The following is a 24,664-nucleotide window of genomic DNA, read 5'->3' on the forward strand; positions in this document are numbered from 1 at the left end:
GTTGCACTTTGAATCAAGAGCTGTTTCTTTTATTTATTTATTTTTAAAATCACGCTTTTCTCTTTCCATGTCTCATCTGTCCACGGGACTAAGAAATCTTCAGGCATTTTAATGCACATTTGAGCCAGTTGTAACAGGGACTTTTTCAAACTGGAGGTTTTACCAGTGGTTTATACCTTATAATAACGGGCGCTAACGTTCACCCTCTGAGGGTCATGCATGTGTGTTCTTCCCATTTTAACAGCCTTTCACACATCGACAGCTACATTCCGGCTGCATGTAGTCCTTGTCTATGTCTGACAGTAGTCCCCTGTCATAGACATTGCTTCAATCCAAAGCCAATGTGAAAAGCCAAAACAAAAAGGTTTGTGACTGTCCAATTACTTACAAACAGCACCATATCGTTTCTAATAAATAACCAAAAAGGAGGTTGAACATATGATCCTAAGAGAAAGTGACTGGAAGGAGGAGGCAGTGGGGGTGGGGTGTTGTGACAACAGGTGTTTGAACTCGGTTACAGGAGGTCACTCTCTTTCGTCCTAGCACCCCGCTTTCTGAATCGGTCCTTCCCTTTTTTTTATCCCTCTGTTATCGCAACCCCACTTAATCCTCTTAAGGCTGAAGAGAAGAGCTCTTTTCTTGGGAGGCGAGGCTAACCCAGGCAAACAGCGGCACTCCAGTGCCTGTCACCAAGGCGCTGTTTCAGTCACACATAATTACGCATCAACGGCGCGCTACACATACCCCTTAAAAGAGCAAGGAGCATTGTGGGCAAGTGGAGGGGAGCCCAGCCACTCAGTGAATGCGAGACACAGTCATATGGCTTAAACCCCAACTGGACATAGTTAAGCAGGGGGGAGGGGGTATAGCAAGTGTGAGTCTTAAAGGAGCACAAGACACAGGGAGCCAAAATGGCTAGTTAGAGGTGAGGATTCACTGACTGAATTGTTACACAAAAACAGACGTCAACAGCAAGGTTTTATTAGGCCTATAGCCTTCAATAAACAGCAACGGGGGGGTGGGGGGTGGACTTCATTGGGCATGATGGTTAATCAATACGGACTTGAATTTTACGGACAATTGGACTCAGAAAAGTGCCATCTGCCTGGGATCTGAGGGCAGTTACAAGTCAGAAGCATACTGACAAACAATCTCACACACCTCCACACCCCAGGTGGCCAGACAAACATGTGCAAAGGACACGATGGCACAAGGGTCTAAACATGCTTAAAAGGATGTCTGTATTCAGCAGGTAGAAGCCAGTTTCCTGTACTCTGCAGCACTTACTTTGAAGGACTTACATTTTTAGTAGAATATACTTGCTTAAATAATGTTGTTTCTTACTCAACTAGATTTTGGTCATGCATTTTTATTAACCGAGGTTTTTTTTTTGTATTGAATTTTATTGTGTTCGGTTGGTGTCAGTGCCCGAACTGCTTTGCTACTGGTCATGCTTCTCACTAACAAACTCCATGTTCTATCAGGCATATTCTGTTCTAATAACAAGACAGCACCTGGTTATTATATAGGTAATTGGCTACTTAGGACTTTTTTGGATTGGGCAGTTTTTTTTCCACTACTTCTTAAGTTGGCTTTTGATTGGGTACTTCTACTATTTCCTGGAAGTAACAGTATCACTGCTAACCAGTGTAGGTATAGTAAAAGTAATGTGCTGAAGGTATAGATAAACTACTTGACGTTTAAATGCAAAACTACATTGTAAAGCCAAGCATTCTGAAGTATAGAGCACCAATTTGGGAGGTGATGGGCCTCAGCTAGGGTTATGACCTCAGAGTGAAGAATACACTCAAATCTCACTCTGTGGAATTTATAAAGTGGAGTTGTGGCTTCATTCTCCAAGAACCCGCAGGAAAGAAATATGCTTAGATCTGATCTCACAACAGTCACAAACACCGTCTCTTTACCACGAAGTCCAAGACGCAGCAGATGTAGCTGAGCTCGTGTAAAGCTTCGCACGCCAATAGAAAATGGTCAAAAACACGAGAGCCATGGGAGCGTTGGTCTTGCTAAGAAATGTCGCTTAAAAGGAAATAACAAACGAAAGAGAATGTATCTTATGTTAAGCGATAGGCCATAACAGACTGTTTTCGTAAGAGCTCTCATCCTCTTTCAAACAATGGCGAGATGTTTGACCCTAAGAAACCGACGTAAGACACCACTAGCACCACAGAGCCCATGTACAACAGGTAACCGAACCTCCAGCGATAGTGAATAATTTTAATACTTTTGCCAATACAGAGATTTACATCATTGGTGTTGTACTCGCCAAACTAACGGACGCAAGCCTTGTCCGCACCGTTAAAGTCAACGATGAACAAACTGTGTAGATGAAAATAACTTGTCCCTAATGGGCCTCTGTTTCCTGAGTGTTAAAAAATGTAAATTTATGTAAAAGCCCATAGGAAAGACATATTTACAATACGTTTAGGTAATCACAAGATGCAGGCATGGAGAACTATACCGGCCGAGAGACGCAGTCAATGCAAAAAATAGTTTTTATGTATCATTAATTCTCTTTGCATTCCCAAATAACCCTATATTACCGCGGTAATACAGTAATCACTCACAATCGCACAGAAAATTATCTGCACTCATCTGTGGAATAAAGGGCGAATGGGAAAACGAGGGGAAAACATCCCATTTTACTATCCTCTTGCGTCCTTAATGTTCAGTGAGAAGCCGGCAACTAAACGACAGCGCGGCCAATCGCGATTCGGGCGCCGATGGAACAGTTTTCGAGCAGCTTAATGACAGCGGGGAGTCGATAGTTCTTGCCGGCCCCCTTCTTAAAGTGCGCACACCTTTTCATGCTACATTGCCCGGAATCGACGCCAGGTCGGGGGACAGCAAAGCGAAAATTGAAGCTTGTACGTTGCTGGAAAACAAAACAGACCTCTTACCCCGCGGTCTCGGGGAGGGAGGGGTGAAGGGGAGGCCGTGGCCCGAGGAGCATTTTGGCAAACGTGTGATGCCAAACGCAGTTCAACAAAAGTCGATCTAATTTCGAATAATTTCAATGTAAAGTTAAGCATTTAATTACCACATTTCGTTTTCTAATTTAACCACAATAAATGTCAATAAGTTACAGTAATTTAAGGAAAATTACAGATAAATCCAGACTACCTGACTACATAGTTAACCCGATTTCTACTGGTTAACTACTAATACATCAAACAATTGTATAAAAAGGAAAAATGTATGGTTTAGTACAACTTGGGAAGAGTGTTGTGCGCTAAAACAGTTAATCTGGCTGCTATTACTACTATAAACGGCAACCACTTATTATTCATTTAAGGTCTACTACCGAAGGGCAATACTTTTCATCTGCACTGATTACTGACATGTTCGCCCCCTTTCAAGGATTTCCAACCGCGGGAAGTTGAGACTTACTATTGTCAGCTGACGCCATCTATAGGCGATAAGCAGAACAACAGAGGTATTACACGTAAAGGGATCAGTGCGCAAAGTGGCACCGTTCTCACCGTTGCGCAGTACCGCCACTTCGGTAGTTTACTCTTTGGCGTACCGTGACCTTTTCTTTCCCGTACCCTTTTCTTCCATCTCCATATAAGGTTCTGGGCGATTCATAATGACCCAAAAACATCTGAAGCTACCTCTACCAACTACGACGTTAACAATCGTAGTAAAGATGAATGATCCGACCGCTGGTTAAAGGGTCAAATTAAACGGTCGTTTTGTGCACACACATAATAGTACACATACATCATATATAGTATCATACAGATATTATATTATATATGATTATTTGTTTGGCAAATGGTTCTCACTAAGTAAATACATTTATATGTGAACATCAGTGCTATTTCCTATAAGAGTACATCATGTATGTAGACATGAAGGTAACATTTAATATGATTTGCTGATACCAACTAATACACATTCCAACACATGGATAAGGTGTGTACCGGCACATTTTCCTCCCACTCCAAGCACTGCTCAGGATACTAAGTAAGATTTAATTATATAGCACTTTTTACATCAGCTGTTGTCAAAAATCAAGTTTACAAATTCCTTCTCCTTCTCCCTTTTATAGCAAATTAAATATTTTGGATGAATAATCACAAAAAGAGCTGGGTTAATGTTTGGTTGATGTTCAGATATGAATGTTCTTCATAGCAAATCATCCTCATGATTTGTTCTTGGCAAATTAAAGTAGATTTAAGCCTAGATTTTATTTTATTTCACTGACTAAAGCAATATGGCGGCATATACTTCAAAACCAATATTAATTTAGACATTTACTATCCTTCTTTGAGTAGAGAACACAGAAATTCCCTTGCCAAGTTTAAACGATAATCCTCTTCATACAGTGGCACCACCATATTAATGTACATAAACTGCCAACAAGTCATTTGTATGAAAGCAGGGTGCTGTGTTTTTTCCAAGCTGACCACTTAAACTGGAAACCTCTAGCTGACCCGTTGCAGTTTGCACATGTAAGTTGGCCCAAAATTTGCGCACAGGTGTGGCAAGACGAGCACCCCTGTTGCTGTCTGCGGTGCAAAATGGAAAGTTCCGGAAAAGATCTGGATAAAGCTCCCGAGGTCCTGCACGTGCAACGTGATGCCCATCTCTCGACGAGCAACGCTGATGGCCTGCTCCACCACACACTCATTCTGCAGGTGGGAGAGCGAGCACGTGGAATACACCACCTCCCCACCTGGCCGTGTAGCCTGGATCCCAGCCCTGTGCAGGAGAGCCAAATGCTGTCAGCATTCTTGTTCTGTTGTTTGCTCAGCCCCTGTCTTGTCTTTTATGTGGCACTAACATTAATCCACTGTATACTTGTATATGGAAAAAAATGACAAAGTTAACTTGACCTGACTTAAAGGAGATGTCATTGATTTTCTGATTTTTCACATAGCGAAGTAATGATGGTTACGTCAGGGTCCAAGTAACACATCAAAAAAATAAATTTAGTTACCTAGTGCATATCATGATACCATCTGGCATTTAAAAGAATCTAACTTACAAGAGGAGCTCTGTCTGTAGTAAAGGAAGCTTCTGTCTCTCTTTAGTCCTGGCGCGCTTAAATATATTATTTTCCTCCTCCATTAAAGAATGTCTGTCTGTTGTGCAGGGGACATCCACCAGGACCTGAGAGGAAGGTGGGGGAAGATTGCAAGGTGCATAAATTAGTACAATGACCAGCAGAGGGCAGTATTTGACAATGACAATAGATAATGTCTCACTGAATAGAGAGACTGCCTGCTACCAAATGCTGTGACCTCTTAACTAGCGTCCCACTACATGTGTAGAATTCAATAACCAGTGGCTCTTGTGGCTGCCCCTGCTGGAACTTAAGCTATATGAAGATAACATGACTGGTTGGCACATGCCAAAACATGTGGCAATGGCATATAAAACATACATTACTCATAGAAACTTAACTTGACATAACATACTCTTATACAGGTGCCTCTTCTAAATAAATAAATATATACACATCAAACAATGTAAGTCTCGACACTGACTCTGTCAAAGGTGCAGTCCATATTTCTCCAATTCCGACCATCGAAAGAAGTAATATGAATGATTCTCAGGATCTCTTTGGGCAGGTAGCTCTGCAGTGTCCTGCGGAGCCGAGCTGTGCGAGACCCTGCCAAGTCATTCGCCCAGAGAAACCCTGATCAAATGTTAGACAAACAAATAAAACATTAATACACCATCAGAACAAGGCAGTGGATCTGCATAATCAAAATAAGCAATGATCCTGGCATGGTGAAAATTGTGTGTCATGCTCACATACTGACAGCTTGAGACTGAAGGATTGCGAGGGTCTTCCCACCGGGGCCAGCACAGAGGTCCAGCACAGTGTGTCCTGGCTGGACATCCAGCGCCAGGACTGGTAGCACAGAAGCTGCATCCAGCAGATAATAACCTAATAACCCGTTGTTGCCTGGCCTGAGAGAAAATGGATTCAGAGGAATCATGGTCAAGTTAAAATATGAAGCTAAGCAATAAAGATATCTTACCTTGCCGGTTTGAATCGAGATATGTCTCCCCTTGGAAAGACCAAACACTGGATATTTGAGCTGATACGAGTGCACGCAGTAGCTGTTTCAAACGTGTCTACAGTTGCAGCATGATTATGGAGTTCCGATTTTTGCAAAAGCTCGTGACTGTTTTTTCCATCATCGCTGGAGCTCGCAACACTAATGAAGTCTCTGCACCCTCGGGAATGCAAGTCGGATATTGCGTCATCAGGAGATGCAAAGGTGTTCATCAACGCTCCATACTTCTGTTCCGACAGCATTCCAACACGAACAGAAGGCCACACGTCCCCTAACTGCTTGCTGTATGTCGCATCAAAGTTTTGCAGAGCGAGGGCAGTAGCTGGGAATTTTGCTCTTGTAGTAGCCTGTTACCATAATACGAAGACAAGAAAAACTTTATACAACACATTTTAAGCTGTTGCTAGAGTTCAAATCTAAAAAACATATATGGAAGTATTTACCCATTTAGTTTTAACGCGATACCTTCTCTGGATAAAATAAAAAAAGTCTTTGAATTTGCTTATCAAAAATGTCCTACTAACGTGTACGGCCATTTTGGTGTGTCATGGAAAAGTGTCCGCTGGTCATAATAAGAAAATAAAATAGTTCCGCTTTGCAACATTTCGATGTTATAGGTATAAGTATACGTTGAAAAACATACGTCACACATCGTACAGTCAAAAGTTATGCATAACTAAACCGTAAGGATTAGCATATTGTCCTATCTTGGGAAGTGTTCACATACAGAATAATACTACTCCCCTTTTCATTTTGTAACAATAATACCATTATTGTGTTTCTGAATACGCTAATAGGCTGTAACTGTAAGTGGTACGAGCGGATTTACCGCAGTCAAGCTATCCGTGCTTTAGCGATTCACGGTCAAGTCATCAGCGCTATAAACTCGAATGCGACTATATGAGCGATTTTATCGTATTTCGCTGCGCACCACAATCTACTACAGTCCTTAGTCACTAATGGTATTAAACGTGTATTGTATGTCCAAACGTACTTGGCCAATTTTGAAAAATGGTAGCGTGACATTTGTCCAAACTTACTCTGCTGATAGCCAAGATACACTACTCTTATGTGGTAATGGAAGTGTTTTGGCATTATGAGAAATATCTGAGAAACAGATATCAAAGTTCAGCCTGTACGAAATGAATACCAATTCGCCTAAAGGTAGTACATTTACATTTATGGAATTTAGCTGACGCGTTTATCCAAAGCGACTTACAATTATGACTGAGTACAACTTGAGCAATTGAGGGTTAAGGGTCTTGCTCAGGGGCCCAACAGTGGCAACTTGGCAGTGGTGGGGCTTGAACCAGCAACCTTCCGATTAAGTACCTTAACCACTGAGCTACCACTGCCCCACACGAAAAAATGGTACAGTGAAATCTGTACAAACTTACTCTGCTGTTAGCCAAGGTAGTGGTACTGTTTTTGTACTGTGTTAAAATTCAGAAACATATGTAACCATGCTTTCTCTGAATTAAATGGGCATGCAAACATCATTACAAATACAAGAACGTCAATATATACATTTATTAAACACTGGTGCAGTAGAATCTTTTCAAACATGATCTGGTGATAGCCAAGGACCACCACTCAATTGGCAGTGGAATTTTTCAGACCTGGAATACCCCCTGCCCTGCACATTTGCAAAATTTCACTAGTGATATCCCCTGTTTTAGCTGGCAGTCAAGCTCTATAATAAACTTCTGAGAAACATTATACAGAAAAAGCATTTTTGCACAATGCTAATTGAGCTGTTTAAATATATTACCAATTGTGTTTAATCTAATTATGCAAGAAAACTAGTTCAATCAAGTAAAAACATACACTACTTTTAAAAGTGCGTGTCTTCATCAAAGCTCTTCAAACAAATACGTAAGTCTTTGTTTCTCTTTGCTTAGGGAGCGTTCGATTGCGGTGAGCAGCGAAATACCGTAAAATTGCGCATATTTGAACATTTGAATTTAAAGCGCGGATGACTTGACCGTGAATCGCTAAAGCGCAGATAGCTTGACCGCGGTGAAATTGCCATTGGCAATTACATGTGAAGTAGGCTCAACGATATTAAACAGTAACCGTCTTAAAATATCAATACGACTGGTAACATATTTAAGTTTTAATTTCGCTCTGGTTCAATATGGTTTATTTGTCAAATAGCGTAGTAGAGGCAACAGAATTTTATATATCCGACCTACGGAGCGTCAGTATTATCAAAGCTAACTTGTGTCAGGACTATAAAAATAAGAAGTGCAGTTAAATTTCTCATTTGAATCAAATACTTATGAGAAACTTTAAACTGCAAGTGAAGTTATTCTTATTGTTTCAATAGTCAAGCGTCAAGGTAACTGTTTATAATTAATCTAATCTGATTAAAATACAATTTATTTCACATTGCTTGTATCTTTATTCTCATCTCCAGCTGGGAATGTAGCCCAATAAAATTTGCTTCCTTGCCGTAAATGAATCATAAAATCTCCTAAAAGCTACTCATGTTACAAAACAGAAAAAAATACAAGTTTCCTTAGGTTACTCACTGCCTAGTCTCCCCGCTCGCACTTCGATACGATTTATAGACTAGGTATTGCTGTCTCCCCCTGGAGGAGGATCTCTTGCCTTATTCTAAAGCTGCAATAAGGGTTCCGGTTACTAGAATTGTGGGCAAATCATGTCTAAATAAGTCATGGGGAAATTCAGTCACCACCATGGGAAAATTCATATACCACTTTTAAGTGTAGTTCTTTGTGATCTGAACTTGAACGTCATTTTAATGCATTTATTAAAAATGATCATGTCATAAACTAGTTAGTAACCTATTTAATAACCTCTTACTACTTGCCAACATTAAACAGAACAACCCAGAACCGAAAACACCAAAATTAACAAAAAAATATTAATAACACTAATGAAAAGTATAGAAAAAGTAAGCCTATTTCTAGGGAACTACCTACATTAGCGAATGAATACATCTTATGAATGAATACACCTTAGTGAACTAATGCACCTTATAAACAATGTATTATTTTAATTACTGCAACTAATGCATTTAGTGCGCCATGTGTAAACTCATCAGAGCAGCATTTTATTTAGTAGTATTTGTATTCTGTATTTATATAGGAGTAGGCCTACGAACAAATTAATGACATATCATAGAATTAAACTATTATAATCTAGTCTGAATGGAAATCAATCATAGAAGCATTTTAACATAGTGGCATATAAACAGACATATATAGGCCTATAAGCAATAGTTATACCTCACATTGGCAAAATTGACATTCACATTGTTACTATGGCTAAAAACTAAAGTCTATGAACAATAAATAAAGAAACGGCTATATAAGTACAATGGAAAATAACAAGCAGGACAACTGTACCTCAATCTAAGATACTGTGGTTATGTTTCCAGGCTGTTTTTAATTTATATTGAGGGATTTTAAAGTTGCTCATTCACAATTATATAACAGCCCTTATAAAAGTCTATAGGGATCCTGTTTTCTGTGATGAGTTTTATTTACATATATATTGTACATACAGTCATATATATAAACTATTTAATTCACTATCCATTATCTCCCTAAACAAAATAATATTTTGCCAAATACGACCAGAAGAAAATCCCAATTACTCGAGCTAGGTTCATACTTCTCCACTGCTAACGAAGCCACCAGCTTTTAAATTGGTTTTCATAAAGAAAGCATTTTCCTTTAGGGGACCTGACAGTGAGGTATAATGTAATATTTTTGTTGTTTGGTTATCAGACATTAAAAAAATCATGAAGTCATGCAATTACCGTTTTATAGGATATCTATTGTCTGTTTCCTGATTGGGATGTTCTCAGAGGGTAGCATGTGACTGATTTAATCTTGCTAGGATGGCTAGCTAATTATTCAGTAAATTGAGCACAGATAACTTTGCATCATTATATTACTTTATTTCACTTTTCAATTGTTTTGTGGGTAGTTATGACCATGCCAGCTAGATAAGTCCCTTAGCTGAGTAACCATAAACAAATGAATTTCTAAGACGGTATTTTGTATTTGATATGTTGACAGTTTATCAAACCCATAGTAGCTACTGCTGGTCTATCTACAAAGGGCCTGACTCAGGCTTTGTAACAAGGGCCAACATAAATTCTGAGAGCCTAATTGTGAGAACCAGTCAGCTGAAATAAGAGTACAGAGTATAATGAATAATATACTTGTATAGTTCAATCAATAACAATAAATCACTTTATTATTGTAATCATAAACAAAATGAATTAATTCTCAGACACAAAATGCAATTTGAATGCATGCTTTACTGCGAAATCCACACTTGATTACCTATATAATTAATAAATGACAAATGTCTGCATCTGTGGTCTGAACCTGGGGCAGCTACCGCGGCAGGCCAAACAATCTCATCACGTTTTACTGATGAAGCCAAGGCCAAAAGACAGAAACATGCATTTTTCCCCCCCTCTCCCATATACATTTGAGTGTCACTTCAAAACGTTAAAGAACTTTAGTTAAATGTAAATACTATGCTCAACAAGCTGGAAAGGTGTCCTTGAACAAACAGATGAAAATAATTTATTGTTTTTGCTGAAAGATGTCATCTCCTCAAAGGTGGATGATCCCCCAGAAGAGGAGGAAAGGGTGGGAAGTTAGCAATCCTGACAAAATGCAATATGCTGTACTGACTCACAGGACACAATCACATTTTTGCCGGTTTTCCTTTGTTAGCTGCGATTGTGCTTTGAAGGACCCCCTAGAAACAGTGTCAGAAGTGTGCTGAAACTGAGCAGCGTGCACCTGCATGGCAAAAGCTAGAAGCATGTGAAACCTAGTTTAACATCCTCCCACATGGGAGAAGACTGCAAAAAGGAACTGTTTGAACTCATGCATGAGCCCACTGTGCAAGTGAATCATTTAAACATTTTTAATGTGTGCAAGGTCTAAATAAAACGGAGATTTCTTCAAGATTGGACTCCCCCCGTAGTAAAGGAATAAAATGGATCTTACAACACACACCCCTTTATTAGAAAAATATGCATTGTACTTACATTCATCTGTTTGCTTGTACACTTTGTCTACCTCCTTTATCAAAGTTTCCAAACACTGGACCATTTATGACATACAGCCTTGTTTGTATAAAAGTTGAGGGGCCTAGTCCCTAAAAATGCTAAGCCAACGGTAGGCTTCTGGTCAGAAAGGGACCACTGCTGAAGGACTAGCAGTATATAGATTTCACCTGGACTTGAATAAGATGTGCTTACTAGATGGGTGTTGCTACTAAACTGCCCAGTGAGTGTATAGGGCTATACCAGGAGACTTTGAACCTCAGCTCATTGTTTCATATCTCAATGTAAGTAAAATACTGGTTTTGCAGTCAGTCATATACAGAGCTGCCACAAGGAGGCAGTGCACTCAACACCTCTGCATACAAGTTTCATAGGGACCTCTGGTTTCGGAGCAGTTTCATTGTCGAACTGACTGGAATGTGCCCTTACTGCATGCTCCGTTTTCAATGGCAGGCAGCTTGCAGAAAGGCCCACATTTTAGTTTGGTGGAAGTCATTACCAAAAAAGGGAAGAGTAGCTCCTACATCTTACTGCATATAGTACCTTACTGTAGATGAACACAAACCCTGTTTTTTTTCCCCCTTTTAGAAAAAAAAGTGAGGGTCTCCAAACTGAAAGCAACAAATGCTACTTTAATACAACCAAAGGCAAATTATGAAATACTTCAGATAAATGGTAATGCTTAATAACATTGTAATAAAACCACACATTCACCATGCCAACAATATGGAGTCAAAACAGAAAAATCCTTCATTAAATAACATATGCAAAATTATAAATAAAATCACATCCTAAAGGATATGTAACCTATGGCAAGAGCATGTTTTCAGGAGGGAAACAAAGTCATGATGAATACAAATAAATTATGCACACAGTCTACATCTGGATGAGGATATGGACATCATCTCACCAAACTTCATTCTCCTTGTTGCGTTTTTCCACAAAGTCGCTCATGGAGGACTGGAAAACATTAGTGCAAAGTCAAGTAAGTTATAAGAATAATGCACTTGCTTTCCAAAACCAATTTATGGAATGTTGATAAATTCAGCATGCGCCAATTTTTTATTCATTTTATTTTTTAAAAGCCAGGCATCCATCATTTGTGATATTTTAAACTTTTTAGTTTAAGTATCGTATTTCAGCCACAAATCCTGCTTGAAAAATCAATACTTTCTGCCACTGAAAAGGAATCTTTCGGAATACCAAATTATGCGAAATGACATGCACAATCCATCTCGGCACTTCATCTTTGCTCCTTCGAAGGCTGCCTCTTATTTCACCCAACTGAGGTGATCTTTGAGTCGGGAATACCGACGGGAGTGCACCATCGTGGAGTTTGACCATGCTGACACTGACCTGCATGAGAAGCCTGTCCATCCTCAGCCTCTTGTAGAAGAGGAGCACATCCTGGTTGGCCTGCACCACGTGCGGGTTGAAGTCCATCACACGGAGCCCCTCAAGGCTCCGGGCCCTAGACAGAGCAACGTAAGCCTGTCCGCTCTCAAAGACTCGAGCCAGCGAGATCTCGACACAGTCCAAGGTCATGCCCTAGGGAGCCATGCATCATGCGTGTCAATGTTGGCCTCATTCATTTTAAATCCAGCACAGGTGTCAGAATCAATAGGGCATTGCAGTGGTGTGTCACTTCTGCACAGCCCACGGCATTAGGTTGAAGAAAGATGAGTTTCTGTATTCCAGCTACCTCTTTTTTGCAAGGTCAAAAACAGATATAATCATCATTAATCCTCGTCTGTTTGATTACCCTGTTCTCAATCTAAGGACAGCTCTAATGGTAATCCATTAGCACTGGGGTGCACAGCTTGAGTGGTAGCTTCAGGGTTTGGTTAATGTGACCACACAGAGGCCTGAATTACTGCAAAAAAGGGGGAAAAAGCCCCCTCCCCCTCCCCAAACTATTACACTAAAACCATTACAGTGTCCCAAAGCACAGCTCAGGTAATGGGAAGGGCTCCCCATAGAATCAAAATGACCCCCCTTAAATCTTGGACATTTGAGACACGAGAAAGGCAGGAAATAAAACAGATCTCAAATGATGTAAATGGTGCTTCAAGTATGAGTCAGTGGCTTTCTACGCTACCTTACTTCAAATGAGTCATAATGGTAGAGGTAAACTTGTTGCCTGGGACGTGTCTGGACTCACCTGACTCTTATGGATGGAGACGGCCCAGGCCAGTTTTAAAGGCAGCTGCTGTCGGCTGAGGGACAGCCCCCCTGCAGCCCTGAACACCCAGCGCTCACGCTTCACCACCTCCACGGTCCCGCTCAAGAAACGCACGCGCGGGAGTCCTGGCAAAGAGGAAGTCAGAGGGGCCATACATTTGGATGGATGACATGTTTACACACACCCTTCAGTGGCAAGAACATACATGGCAGCATGACTGATTCACAAATGCATGAATAATACAGAAAACCTTGCTTTTCATTTTGGTGCTCATATTAGCAGCATTTTGGGGTGATGACCTGTTATGAAGTTCTGCAGTATTTGGAGAAGAGCAACGCAAATATTTTTCTTGCGCCATGTGTCAGGAAGTAAAATGCACTTAAAACATACAAAAAAAACCCCCAAAAAAACCCCACACACTGACCATTATAAAAACACTGTGTTAATATTACTTAAATTGTGCTACATACATTTCCATAGACTTGAAGGAACTGGTCAATTGCAAGTCAGCAACTGCTTTGTGCTCATTTCTGAATTGTGTTTTAAGTAAAAGAAGCAAATTTGACCACATATCCAAAAGGATGTCACAGTTCTGGCCAGCATCGGCCATTCACACATGTAGCGTTTGCATCACTGTGCAGTATGTTGGCTTTACTGCGGGAAACGGTCACCACCCTTTTACCAAATGGGTAAAAGTAGTAAAAATCGACTTCCGTCCATCCTCCAATACATGTTAGATTTCAAGCTTACCGACATCCTTTACACAGTCTGGTTCAACTACACCTCGAATTTCTCCAGTTTTTCTAATATAAAAATTGCCATCATCTGCGAACTACTCCCTGACCCAAAACACTTGATTATCTTGTGCTGTCACCATTTATATAACCCCCTTCTATGATGCTCCTTCTGACCACACACACAAAATTAAAGAATACGTCTTTTTTTGAACCAGCACTTATTTCTTAAAGCTTAATATTTCTGTTGTTCCTGACTAGTAAACATACCTTGCTACTGGTGAAGTTTCTATACACTCAAACTACCCTTCATCAAAACTCCACAACCACAAACAAAAGAGCCTCTGTCAAATTCTAATCCACCCCGTGGTACCAGTTTTTGAGAAGTCCCACAAAAGGTGTGTTTTGGGTCAGCTCCTTCTCATTTAGCTTCATAGTTCCATCATTCACCAACATTACCTGCAGCTGTATCTTGGCACTCAACTGACTCATTAGCTCACATCATGGCTCCAATCCAATTAAAGGTCATCACAAACCTGACCCTTCCCATCTCTGAACTTCCAAGCACCTCATTTACTCAGATCTGCAGATACTGGTCTTCTTGCCTTCCCTTTGGCAAAACATTCAGTCAGACCAGGTCTTTTAGCGCCACAGTCCCGAGTTCCCATATGCACCACCTCAACACCTTTAGCACCACAAAAGCCTGGCCTTATTCATTAGAAATTTAACTCATTTACACACACACACACACACACACACACACACACACACACACACACACACACACACACACACACACACACACACACACACACACACACACACACACACACACACACACACACACACACACACACACACACACACACACACACACACACACACACACACCTCCCCATTCCATTTGTGCTCTCCAGTCTGATTTTTGCATATTTGTATTTTATATATATATATTTTTTTCCCAATATTGCTTTTTATATTTGTGACATTTCCATTACTTGTTAGCTAGTATAAAAATTTATTTTGAAAAGCAATGCAATTTTGGTCAATTGGTCCTTCAAAAGACATTCCCCCCATAGTTTTGTAGAATTAAAATGGCTAATGGCAAAGACATTACAAGACACCGTAAGCAATACCCTGGTTTCCAGGTAAGAAGTCAACCACAACCCCTCTTGCACCATTCACAAGTCCCCTTTGGACATCCAGATTCTTGGTGAGCATGACCTAAAACACAAGCGAAAACAAGCCCGTTACTGAGAGCATCTGAGGTGAAATGGCATACAGCAGCAGAAGTCAGGGATGATCGAGCTCTTACCTGGGTCCCCACCTTAAGATGAACCACTTGTCCCACAGGACTCTGTGCATCAATGATCTTAACCAGCATTGGATCACTGTCCACAGCCTCGTACGTGTGCAAGGGCCCTACGTTTGATACGAAATGGGTGCACTGAGATGATGTTTAACTGTGCAACATCTTTATGAAGAACAAGCTGGAAGATGCATCATATGCATGTACATTATATAAATAATACACAAGGTGTACAGAACTGCACACCCCCCCACTCCCTTCCAACTTGGAAAGCCCACATGCGAGAACGTAGATCTAACGAGCATGTGAACATCTCAGAAAGCCTCTCTGACAGGGAAAAATAAACTAACTTTCCAGCAAATGTTGCACAACCATCACACCTCACAGGACTTTCATACTCAGAAACTAGGAACATCATGGAGAGTCATCAACACGTGAAAACATGCACAGCTTGATGTGGTTATAGCAAACCTGGTAACTGCTTGAGTTTATTGTCATTAGTGAGCTCGACATCATCCTTGTGTGTGCACAGCCTTGTTGCCAGGATACCCTCCCTTTCGATGCAATTATTGGCACTTTTCAGAAGCTTGGCGGTGACCTCCTCCGTGACTCTGGAGGAAGAGTAAGCTATAGGTCACTGCACTGCAATGCTACAAAAAGGTTAAATGGGTGCTTAATTGCATGGAAGAAATCAGAATATGATTGAACATTATGCATGCTGAATCAAGAATCAGACTGCATGTTGGTGGAAAACCTACACACTTTCATGATGTCCTCTTGACATTTCAGACTGTTACAATTTGACTTTCTTGACTTAATGATGGCAGCCTTTTCTAGGTAGGTTTCCTGAGGCATTGTATAAAATCAATGTAACTATTCCAGTCACAACCTGATTGATTGGGTTTAGGTCATGGGAGACAAACCTCTCATTGGCCAGCAATGCACAGTGGACAATTGAGGTTGGGAAGGAGTGGCTAACTGTGTCCACACCCTAGGGGTGAGGCTTCTCAGGGTTGCATACCTGCCCACCCTCACGGCCTGCAGCAGGGAAATGAATGACTGGTCATTCTGCCGCCGCACCTCCGTCAGCTCCATGCTCATGTGGATGCACTTTCTCCAGCTCCTGGCCTGCAGGGGACCACGAATGGACACCGGGAAGAGTCATTATACTGCACCACACACCTGCCAAGCATCTTGGCCTGGACAAGACTCCCATCAGCATACCCATGAACATGTCGCTTCTAATGACTCCACACCTGGAAACAAAAGCTAGGTTTCTCCTTTCCTTTGGCAACAGGAGGAAGCTGAAGAAAGTCTCCACACACGATTAGCTGAATACCCCCAAACGGCTCCGTGGATCCTCGGATAGACCTAGAACCACCGTCACAGTTCATTAGCACCTTCACACCATGGTGAAGGAAAGGTCACCTAATCAAAGAATAAAACAAGCTTTCCTTTTCTAACTGTGCTCTGCTGAGAATATTATTTGAGAGGATGTCAATTACCATTAAATTGTGTTGATGCAGAAACAGACCACCCAAAGCAACTAGATAATGATTAAGGATGTATTAGATAAGTATTATACCACCTGCGTGAAAACTATAAACTAGTCAATCAGCAGTCTCTAAATGCACATTAAAATCACATTTTACAGCATCAATTTAATTTCATTGCATATTGCTGCTACATATTTACCATTTGACTTCCCAGTGCCTCCTTAGGGTATAACCATGAAAGTTTAAAGACCAAACGGAATCCTTTTTGTTCTTATTCTACAGTTAAGCAACTCTTGCATAGCAACCGAGAACCATAGAAAGATCCCTGAATAAACCAAACATCTACATGCCGGGCTATGGCTTCAAGCTTGTCAAAGAACTGGCCATCCACCATGGAGACCTCGTCGATGATGAGGTGTTTGCAGATGGTCCAGTGCTGCCGTACTCCGGGACGCTGCGCCAGCTCCAGGCACTGCTCCAGGGGGGCTGAACCGGACCCGATTCCTGACAGCAAAAAAAAAAAAAAAAGCACAGCCCACAGTCATACACTGCATCCCTTCAGCACATTTCAACACCACAGCTCCCATCACAGATGTTTTTAAACACAGAGGGACACTGTGCTACGATGTGTGCGTGTAGTGTGATTAAACAAGTAATCACTACTGGGCACAGTCACTGGAGAAGCACCCTCAAACAGCCACATCAATTACGCAGCATCTACATTACAATAAGATGCATTACATGAAATCAAAAGGCATTTCCTACACAGTAAGGCAACACACGCTTTGACCACCCGGGGGGGGGGGGGGGGGGGGGTCAAGAGAGGTTCCATTTCCAAACCACTACATGCTGTAGAGGCATTCGGCCTTGATTGGCATATTTCTAACCTGCAAAACTATGAAGTGTTGTCCCTCCTATGTGACAAGCAGCCACACCAGTACTGGCAGTAGCAAATGTGCCTTTTGGGGGCAGGGAACCCACTATCCTCTTCAACAGGAAAGACTTCCCTGTACCTGAAAGAGAACTGCACCTTCAAAACAGATCATAAATAAAGTCACAGGGCCTAATGTCAAGGACACCATTAAAGAAATGTAACCAAATAATAATAAAAAATAAACAAAAAAAACAACACTAACTAAAGAGTGTCATTAAAAGTGTGAAATATTATTGCCAAAAAAAGAAAATGAGCATCTGCAAATGGGGGATTGTGATTTCCACGAAAAGGGAGTGTTCATACAAACTACCTGCACTTCCTGTGAAAAAGACATTCTTCCCACTCAAGACTGCATTCAGCACGGCAGTCTGTTCTTTGCTGAGCTTTTGGACCATTGGCAAGACCAGCACTGGTTTTTTGCTAGGATGGAGAGATTTCACCTAAAACACAGAGTTGGCACTTCAGTCTCACCTGAGGATTAAACACCTCAGAACAATAGATACCTCCTGATGGCCTTTATGAGATGCAATCAAACTGCTGACAGACATATCCCGCTGACAACTGCCCCAAGCACAATTCTCTGCAGATGAGGCACACAACTGATGATCATACCGGGCTGCTGTCACAGTTGGCTCTTGGCCTTTTAACCTGTTGTCGGCCGTCAACCATTTTATTGGCAGATCTCTCCTTCAGGTGCAGCGGCGTGTTGACTTTACTGCGCATATCGTTGGCTCGCTGCACATCTTTTTGTTGCAAAGGGCTGATGGTCTCAAAGCTGCGCGGAACACCGGCGCGCAGTTTTGCTCTGTCACCAAGAGGTTTGTTAGCCTTCGAAGCCTGGTGCTTTATACTCAAAATCTTGAGAAACGTATTTAAATGCGCAGGCGGACAGTTCGAAATGAGGACTTGTGTGTTTTCCGGCACGAATTTAAGGGTGCATTTGCCTTCTCTGGTAAACCGAGTAAAGAGCTGGAAATCACGCAGCACGAAGTTTTGGGGGATCTTTCCGTCGTAGACACGCAGGATCATCTCTTCAAATTCGTTTCTTCCTAATGTTACGACTGCCTTGCGAAATACTTGACGTTTGATGGCTTGACCCGATGCATTCAGAGATTCCACTGCGACACTACACTGGAGCTGCGCTGCGTCCTCATTTTGTAACATTGCATCGGATCTTAAATAAACAAAAAGAACAGCATCTTAACAGTAGTTATAGGCCTTCTAGTAAATCAGACAGTTGTATGCTTTGAGTTTGTTGAAACAACTGAAATGAGTCTATAACTTAACAAAAAACATCAGATTTGCGATTAAAAAGTCCGATATTCTCTGTGAAAATTGCAACGCATGCTATATACATCAAGAATTCCTAATTTACATCTAATTTAACACTACGGTCACTAACTAACCTGTGATTTTTCTGATTAAAGACAAACTTACTTGTGTCTCCAGCGGCATGTAATTTACCAAGTGCACGCCGCAATTTTCAAACCAATCTATTGCAATGCAGAGCCAATGACAATGAGACAATGCCTTAACCAATCAGAATAGGGTATTTAAACGGTTATCCAATCGTTTACCAACTTCCGTTAAGTCATTTCTACGTCACTCTAGGGCCCGCCGTAACTATAGTACAATTTCTCCGTCAGTTTAAATATGGGTTTGTGATTTATTCCCCGAAATAAAAGTGAATTTAATCAGTTGGTTTTGAATAATCATCATTCTGGAATCTACCTTCAGTTTCTTTGACAAAGACATCTTGGGAACACTGCAAAATGTTAACCTGTATGTGTACGTTAGACATTAACCCGCAGCTTTACCAAGAAAAGACCTCTAGTGGATAAACGAGTATTGGCATCCGGGTGTCAATAAGAATACAGACTGATAAGAACCAGAGAACGGATTAATCAGAAACTTGTTTATCTTTAACTTACTTATCTCTCTTAAGTTTAGTCTTGGACTAAAATGCAGTGCCAGTGGTGACTCACCATTCTTTTTAGTCTAGGTTTAAGGTTTAATCTGGGTCTGTATTGCTATATTTACACCTACAATTTGTCCTGAGAGGTATATGCAATACAAGCAAGTATATGCAGTACATACAAGGAAATATGTTTTATACAACATTTCATAAAATCACTGGACTATAACAAAAACAAACAAGACATTTCAGTGTTCATCTACTCACCTTCAGTTATAAAAAGGCAACATGCAAGTAATTGGCAAAAATACACACAAAGAAGTCATATGATCAGAACATAATATTAGATATTAAAGTCACACAAGTGTGCTTACCAGAGAAGATGATATTCCCAGTAGTTTATGGTGTTGGAGTAGGCTAATTCCTCCATAAAATGCAGAGGTATGGAGTTTACCACAGCATTATAGGCTTGGAAAAGGTGATGTCTCAGACGCGCTCCTCTATTTAGTGATGGCCACCCTTTTTTACAACTGATGGTATTTCGATGGACACCGAAATGACCCGTTTGTTTTTGTTAATAGGCCATTAAATCATTTTATTACTTAGGTGTCAATGAACTTACAAAGTGAACTTACATAAACATAAGGAAGTATATGCATCTTATAAGTAAATATCTAGACTCTGTAGTAGTCCTACTGATAAAATATGGAAGAAATTTGGAAGCTCATGTTTACTCTTCTCAACAATTTTTCTCAACAACTTCAACTATTAAACTGTAGGTCAGTGTCTAGTAAATCACAAAACTCAGAGAGTCAACATCAGACAAAACCTTGGACATGCTCCTCTTCAGAGAAATGTGGCAATTACCAAAGGATTTAATTTAACTTGAATTTTCTCATTCTTTTGGGCTATAGTTCTGTCCTAACTTTGACCCAAAAGCCAGAGGACTAGTGTTTCACAGCAATCTTCATGTTCAGTCTCTTCATTTTCAAAATGTCTGCTCCCTTGAACACTTGGTTTGCAAACATATTGGTCCTTGGGCAGTGGCATCCCAGGGGGTAAGCTAACTGACTAGTAATCAGAAGGTTGCCAGTTCAAGTTCCACTGCTGCAAAGATACTACTGTTGGGCTTCTGAACAAGGCCCTTAATCCTCAATTGCTCAAATTGTATTCAGTTATAATTGTAAGTCACTTTGGATAAAAGTGTCAGGTAAATGCCATAGATATTCAGTCCTTCTTCACTGATAATTGTGATATACTATCACACTTTTTGATTATCCTTCTTTAAAACTGAATTAGCTGAATTGTTAACACAGTCATTTAACATCGTAGGCTGTCATCAAGTGCTGTCATCTTACATTATAGGTGTCATCACATGCTGTCATCTAACGTCATCTCGCTTGGTGACGTTTTTGCAAAATGATATTCCTTGGTACCGAAAATCCTTTTTCTCTAAACTGTGAAGTTTTGTTACTGCCAGGTTGAGTGCTAGTTAAGCCCTCTCTGACAGCCCATAATTTGGATGTAATTTTTGGCTCTTACACACCACTTTAATGCGCCCATTTCTTCCACTGTTAAGTCTGTCTTGTACCACTTTCATAGTATTACCCGACTGCCTGTGACCTTCTCTTTCTATGTCAGATGCAGAAAGTCCTTTTAATGCTCTTATTACCTTTCGGGTGGAATATAGCAACACAGCCTTATATGGTCTCCTGTCAAATCCCTCAGCAGGTTACATTATGTTCATAACACTGCTGTCAGGGTTTTTACTCACATGAAAGAATCAGAACTTATCAGTTATATTTATGAAAGTCTTTATTAAGATTTTCCTTATCAAAATTTTTTTTTCCTTAACACTTATTTTTCTTAACGGCTTTGCTTTTGTCTTGCCTGGCTGAGTTTCTTTATTCATATGTTACTCCATGCACCATAATGTAAGCTAAGAAGAGACTCCTCATTTCCTAGTTGTATACTGGCCTCAATGGATAATAGAGATATTAATATCACAACTTTTAAAGTTCTTAGAAACTCTTTCTCTCAGTCCCTCCTTAATAGTAATTCCCATCCATTATTCAAATCCTTATCTCAAAAAAGGACCTTTTTTCTTTTCTGTCCATATAGGCTATATTTGTGTGGTGCTCATGACTACAGCCACACAATTAAAGGGGCAGTAAATAATTTTGTTAAACAATATTTATATGCATATATTTTGTCATATGCTATTTTTGTGATTTAGCCTAATTTAAATTGCTTTAGCGACATCAGAGGGTTTTGATGGAGCACACACAACCACGGTGATGTACTGTCATTATTTTGTTTATTTTATTCACAGGAATGGTTCCATTTGAGTTACCAGGTTTGGGGAAAGGTGCTGTGGTCTAGGAGGCCTGTGGTGTGTCCAGGAGCACAGCAACAAATGATCAGCTCCCCAGATGCCTCCCAAGCAAATAAAGAAACAAAAAAGTATATAATGTATTTATAATATCTTGTTTCTTTATGAAGTTGGTTGGTATGCATTTAAGGCTTAACCATCAGAAAATGGTCAGGGGTGCCGTTTGTTTTTCTCTCCCACAGTAAATGCTTCTGGAAAGCATGTAAGCAGTTGCTAGTTGCTGGACTGGTCTGGCTAATCTCTTTTCGTTATGACAGCAGAAATGCTGCCTGTTACATGAACTATTTAAAATGATTATTTGCTGTGCTGAATGAAATTCCTGTGCTTCTTTATCCACGTTTTCTTTTTTATAAATGACTGAAAATGTGGCTAATTGCTAGTTAGTTAGCTATCTTATGTTACTACAATATATTTACTGTTTGGCATATACACTGTATATACCAAATGAAGTTAGCCAGGCCGGATGTACGGACCCAAAGCAATTATTCATGTGTTGATGTCTGATTATGGATTTCTTTTTGGATTAACAAAATTCCCCTGGAGGATATTAATCTGCATGCTGTGCCTGGCTCTTCGGTCCCTCACACTGTGCTAAGCTTTATATGGCCATGTTCTATGTTTCTGTACTCTGTTAAGTGACCTTGAGCATTGAAAAGGTGCTTTATAAACTAAACTGATGATGTTTATGATGACAAACAGCATCCATTGTGTACAAAGGGAGCAGACTTTGCTTTGTCGTTGGTCTGTGAAATTTTATTTTACATGGGGGGATGACGCAACACATGGCGGACAGCCCTCAACCCCTTGGCTCCAGTGCAGACAAATTTTGAGGTGTTGGCTTTGGAATGGATCGTGCATGGTATGTAGAATGTTCTTTAAAATGCTTCGAGTGATCGACATTAACTTACAGAGTTGAAACACCTTTTTTCATCCAGTAGATCTATACGTCCCCCTCTAAAGCAGTGGTGTGTAGGAGTCAAGGCAGCAGTGTTTCTACCTTTTTCTTATTTTCTTGGTTTCATACATTCAACTCCAGAACTTTAGGACCTATGCAGAAACATTTTGCTTTCTTTTGAGCTGTGTTTTCTCTGTTTTCTTCTGGATGTTCTCATTGACAGTGAATTTTACTGGAGTGTTTACCCCACCCCCCACCCCCCAATAAATAAAAGAAATTAAAGACTCCACACGGCTAGAGTCCCAACAATACTGCCAGACATTTAAACTGAAACTTTAAAAAACAGATCTCATTATAAGTCCCTGGGTTTTGACATCATAATTCTACATTGAATATCAGGAGAATATACAGAGAGCTGTTTATTGTTTATTTATTGGGTCCCAGTCCAAACAGTAATGGGTTGATATAGTTGTCCTATGTCTATTGTTGTCAGTTGCAGAAGGTTCTAGAAAAATAAATAGAACTTTTTGATTTCTTTTTTTTACTAGTGTCACTGGTGTCTCTGTAGTGTCACTGTAGTTATAGTTACAGTTACCTAAAGTTATTAAACTAAAGTTATTAAAGCTATTTTGGTAGAAAAATATTGATTCACAATTTTTATTAAATTAACTTTGTAATTATCTGCGGTCCAATTTAACAAAGTGCACTACAGAACTATTTATTAATACGCTTTCCATTATTTTTTCACCAGTACACGAGTACATCCGAGGGAGCTATGGTGAGCAGGGGCTTACTTTCACAGTAAGAAAGGAGCATAGTTCCCCACTGACCAGTTTAGAGATAGAGATAGCTATAGTCTTGTTTTTTCCATTTAATACAACTAAAGTGTGATTGTTTTTAAGCAATCAATTTCACAGCAGAACTCTGAATTTGTCTGAAATTTGTCTTGATTAAATTTGTCTTGATTAAATTCATGCCCATTCAACTAAACAATGACCTCTGTATTCAAATCGCTCAGACTTCTTTGTGGTGCCCTAAGTTTATAAAAGAACTTAACAATGCAACATTTCCTGCTGGCTTTTACATAATTGTGAAAATTTCATGCCATTTGCTGTTGTAATCAAATATGACATTTAGTGATTGCTAAATGTGGCCATTTTACCAATCAGATCAATCCCCAGGATTTCAAATGATTATTGCAGCCTACCTTAAACAAACAAACAAACAAAAAACAGCAACAACAACAACAAAACACACACACACACACACACACACACATTAAGGAACATGTTAGTGAAAGAATGTTTGTTGTTGTGGAATTTTCCAGGTTAGTGAGATGTTACAGGACATAAATTTGTTTCATGTAATTACATAGGCAGATAATGCACATAAAGTTATAGGAGCCTGCTTAACAGTCACTCTGCTAATGTCAGTTGTAAACAATAAGAAATGGTGTGTTCCACAAGCACCTACAGGACTCAATAAAACATAGTTGGGATCTCAGGATGTACATCTTTATTATGAACCATTTTTTTTCTATTGAGCTGTCCACCAACACATCAACACATCTTGTGTCTTGTCATTTAAAACCTCTTAGTAAAGTTAAGGATCCATCGTGCTGTAGGATGCTGGTATTCCACACCAACAAACATTCAACAGTGCCTGCTGAATCACATGGTCACATGATGA

General features: G+C 40.2%; 2 protein-coding genes across 2 annotated transcripts; both read right to left on the reverse strand.

Annotated features, from left to right (window-relative positions):
• Positions 1-4,195: 4,195 nt before the first annotated feature.
• On the reverse strand, positions 4,196-6,592 carry nsun4 (NOP2/Sun RNA methyltransferase 4). The gene is made up of 6 exons (XM_027029999.2): positions 6,500-6,592; positions 6,018-6,403; positions 5,792-5,946; positions 5,517-5,668; positions 5,015-5,139; positions 4,196-4,728 (listed from the first exon to the last, which is right to left on the reverse strand). The coding sequence occupies exons 1-6, from the start codon at positions 6,590-6,592 to the stop codon at positions 4,452-4,454; spliced, it is 1,188 nt and encodes a 395-aa protein (XP_026885800.2). The 3' UTR covers positions 4,196-4,451.
• A 4,885-nt stretch (positions 6,593-11,477) lies between these two features.
• pif1 (PIF1 5'-to-3' DNA helicase homolog (S. cerevisiae)) lies at positions 11,478-19,274 on the reverse strand. Its single transcript, XM_027031554.2, has 13 exons — positions 19,211-19,274; positions 18,386-18,947; positions 18,084-18,213; positions 17,727-17,852; positions 17,190-17,343; positions 16,600-16,714; positions 16,365-16,471; positions 15,815-15,954; positions 15,350-15,456; positions 15,171-15,258; positions 13,280-13,425; positions 12,475-12,666; positions 11,478-12,078 (listed from the first exon to the last, which is right to left on the reverse strand). The coding sequence occupies exons 2-13, from the start codon at positions 18,935-18,937 to the stop codon at positions 12,025-12,027; spliced, it is 1,911 nt and encodes a 636-aa protein (XP_026887355.1). The 5' UTR covers positions 18,938-18,947; positions 19,211-19,274; the 3' UTR covers positions 11,478-12,024.
• Positions 19,275-24,664: the final 5,390 nt, after the last annotated feature.

Source organism: Electrophorus electricus, chromosome 7 (genome assembly GCF_013358815.1).
Source record: "Electrophorus electricus isolate fEleEle1 chromosome 7, fEleEle1.pri, whole genome shotgun sequence".
Lineage (NCBI taxonomy): Eukaryota > Metazoa > Chordata > Actinopteri > Gymnotiformes > Gymnotidae > Electrophorus > Electrophorus electricus.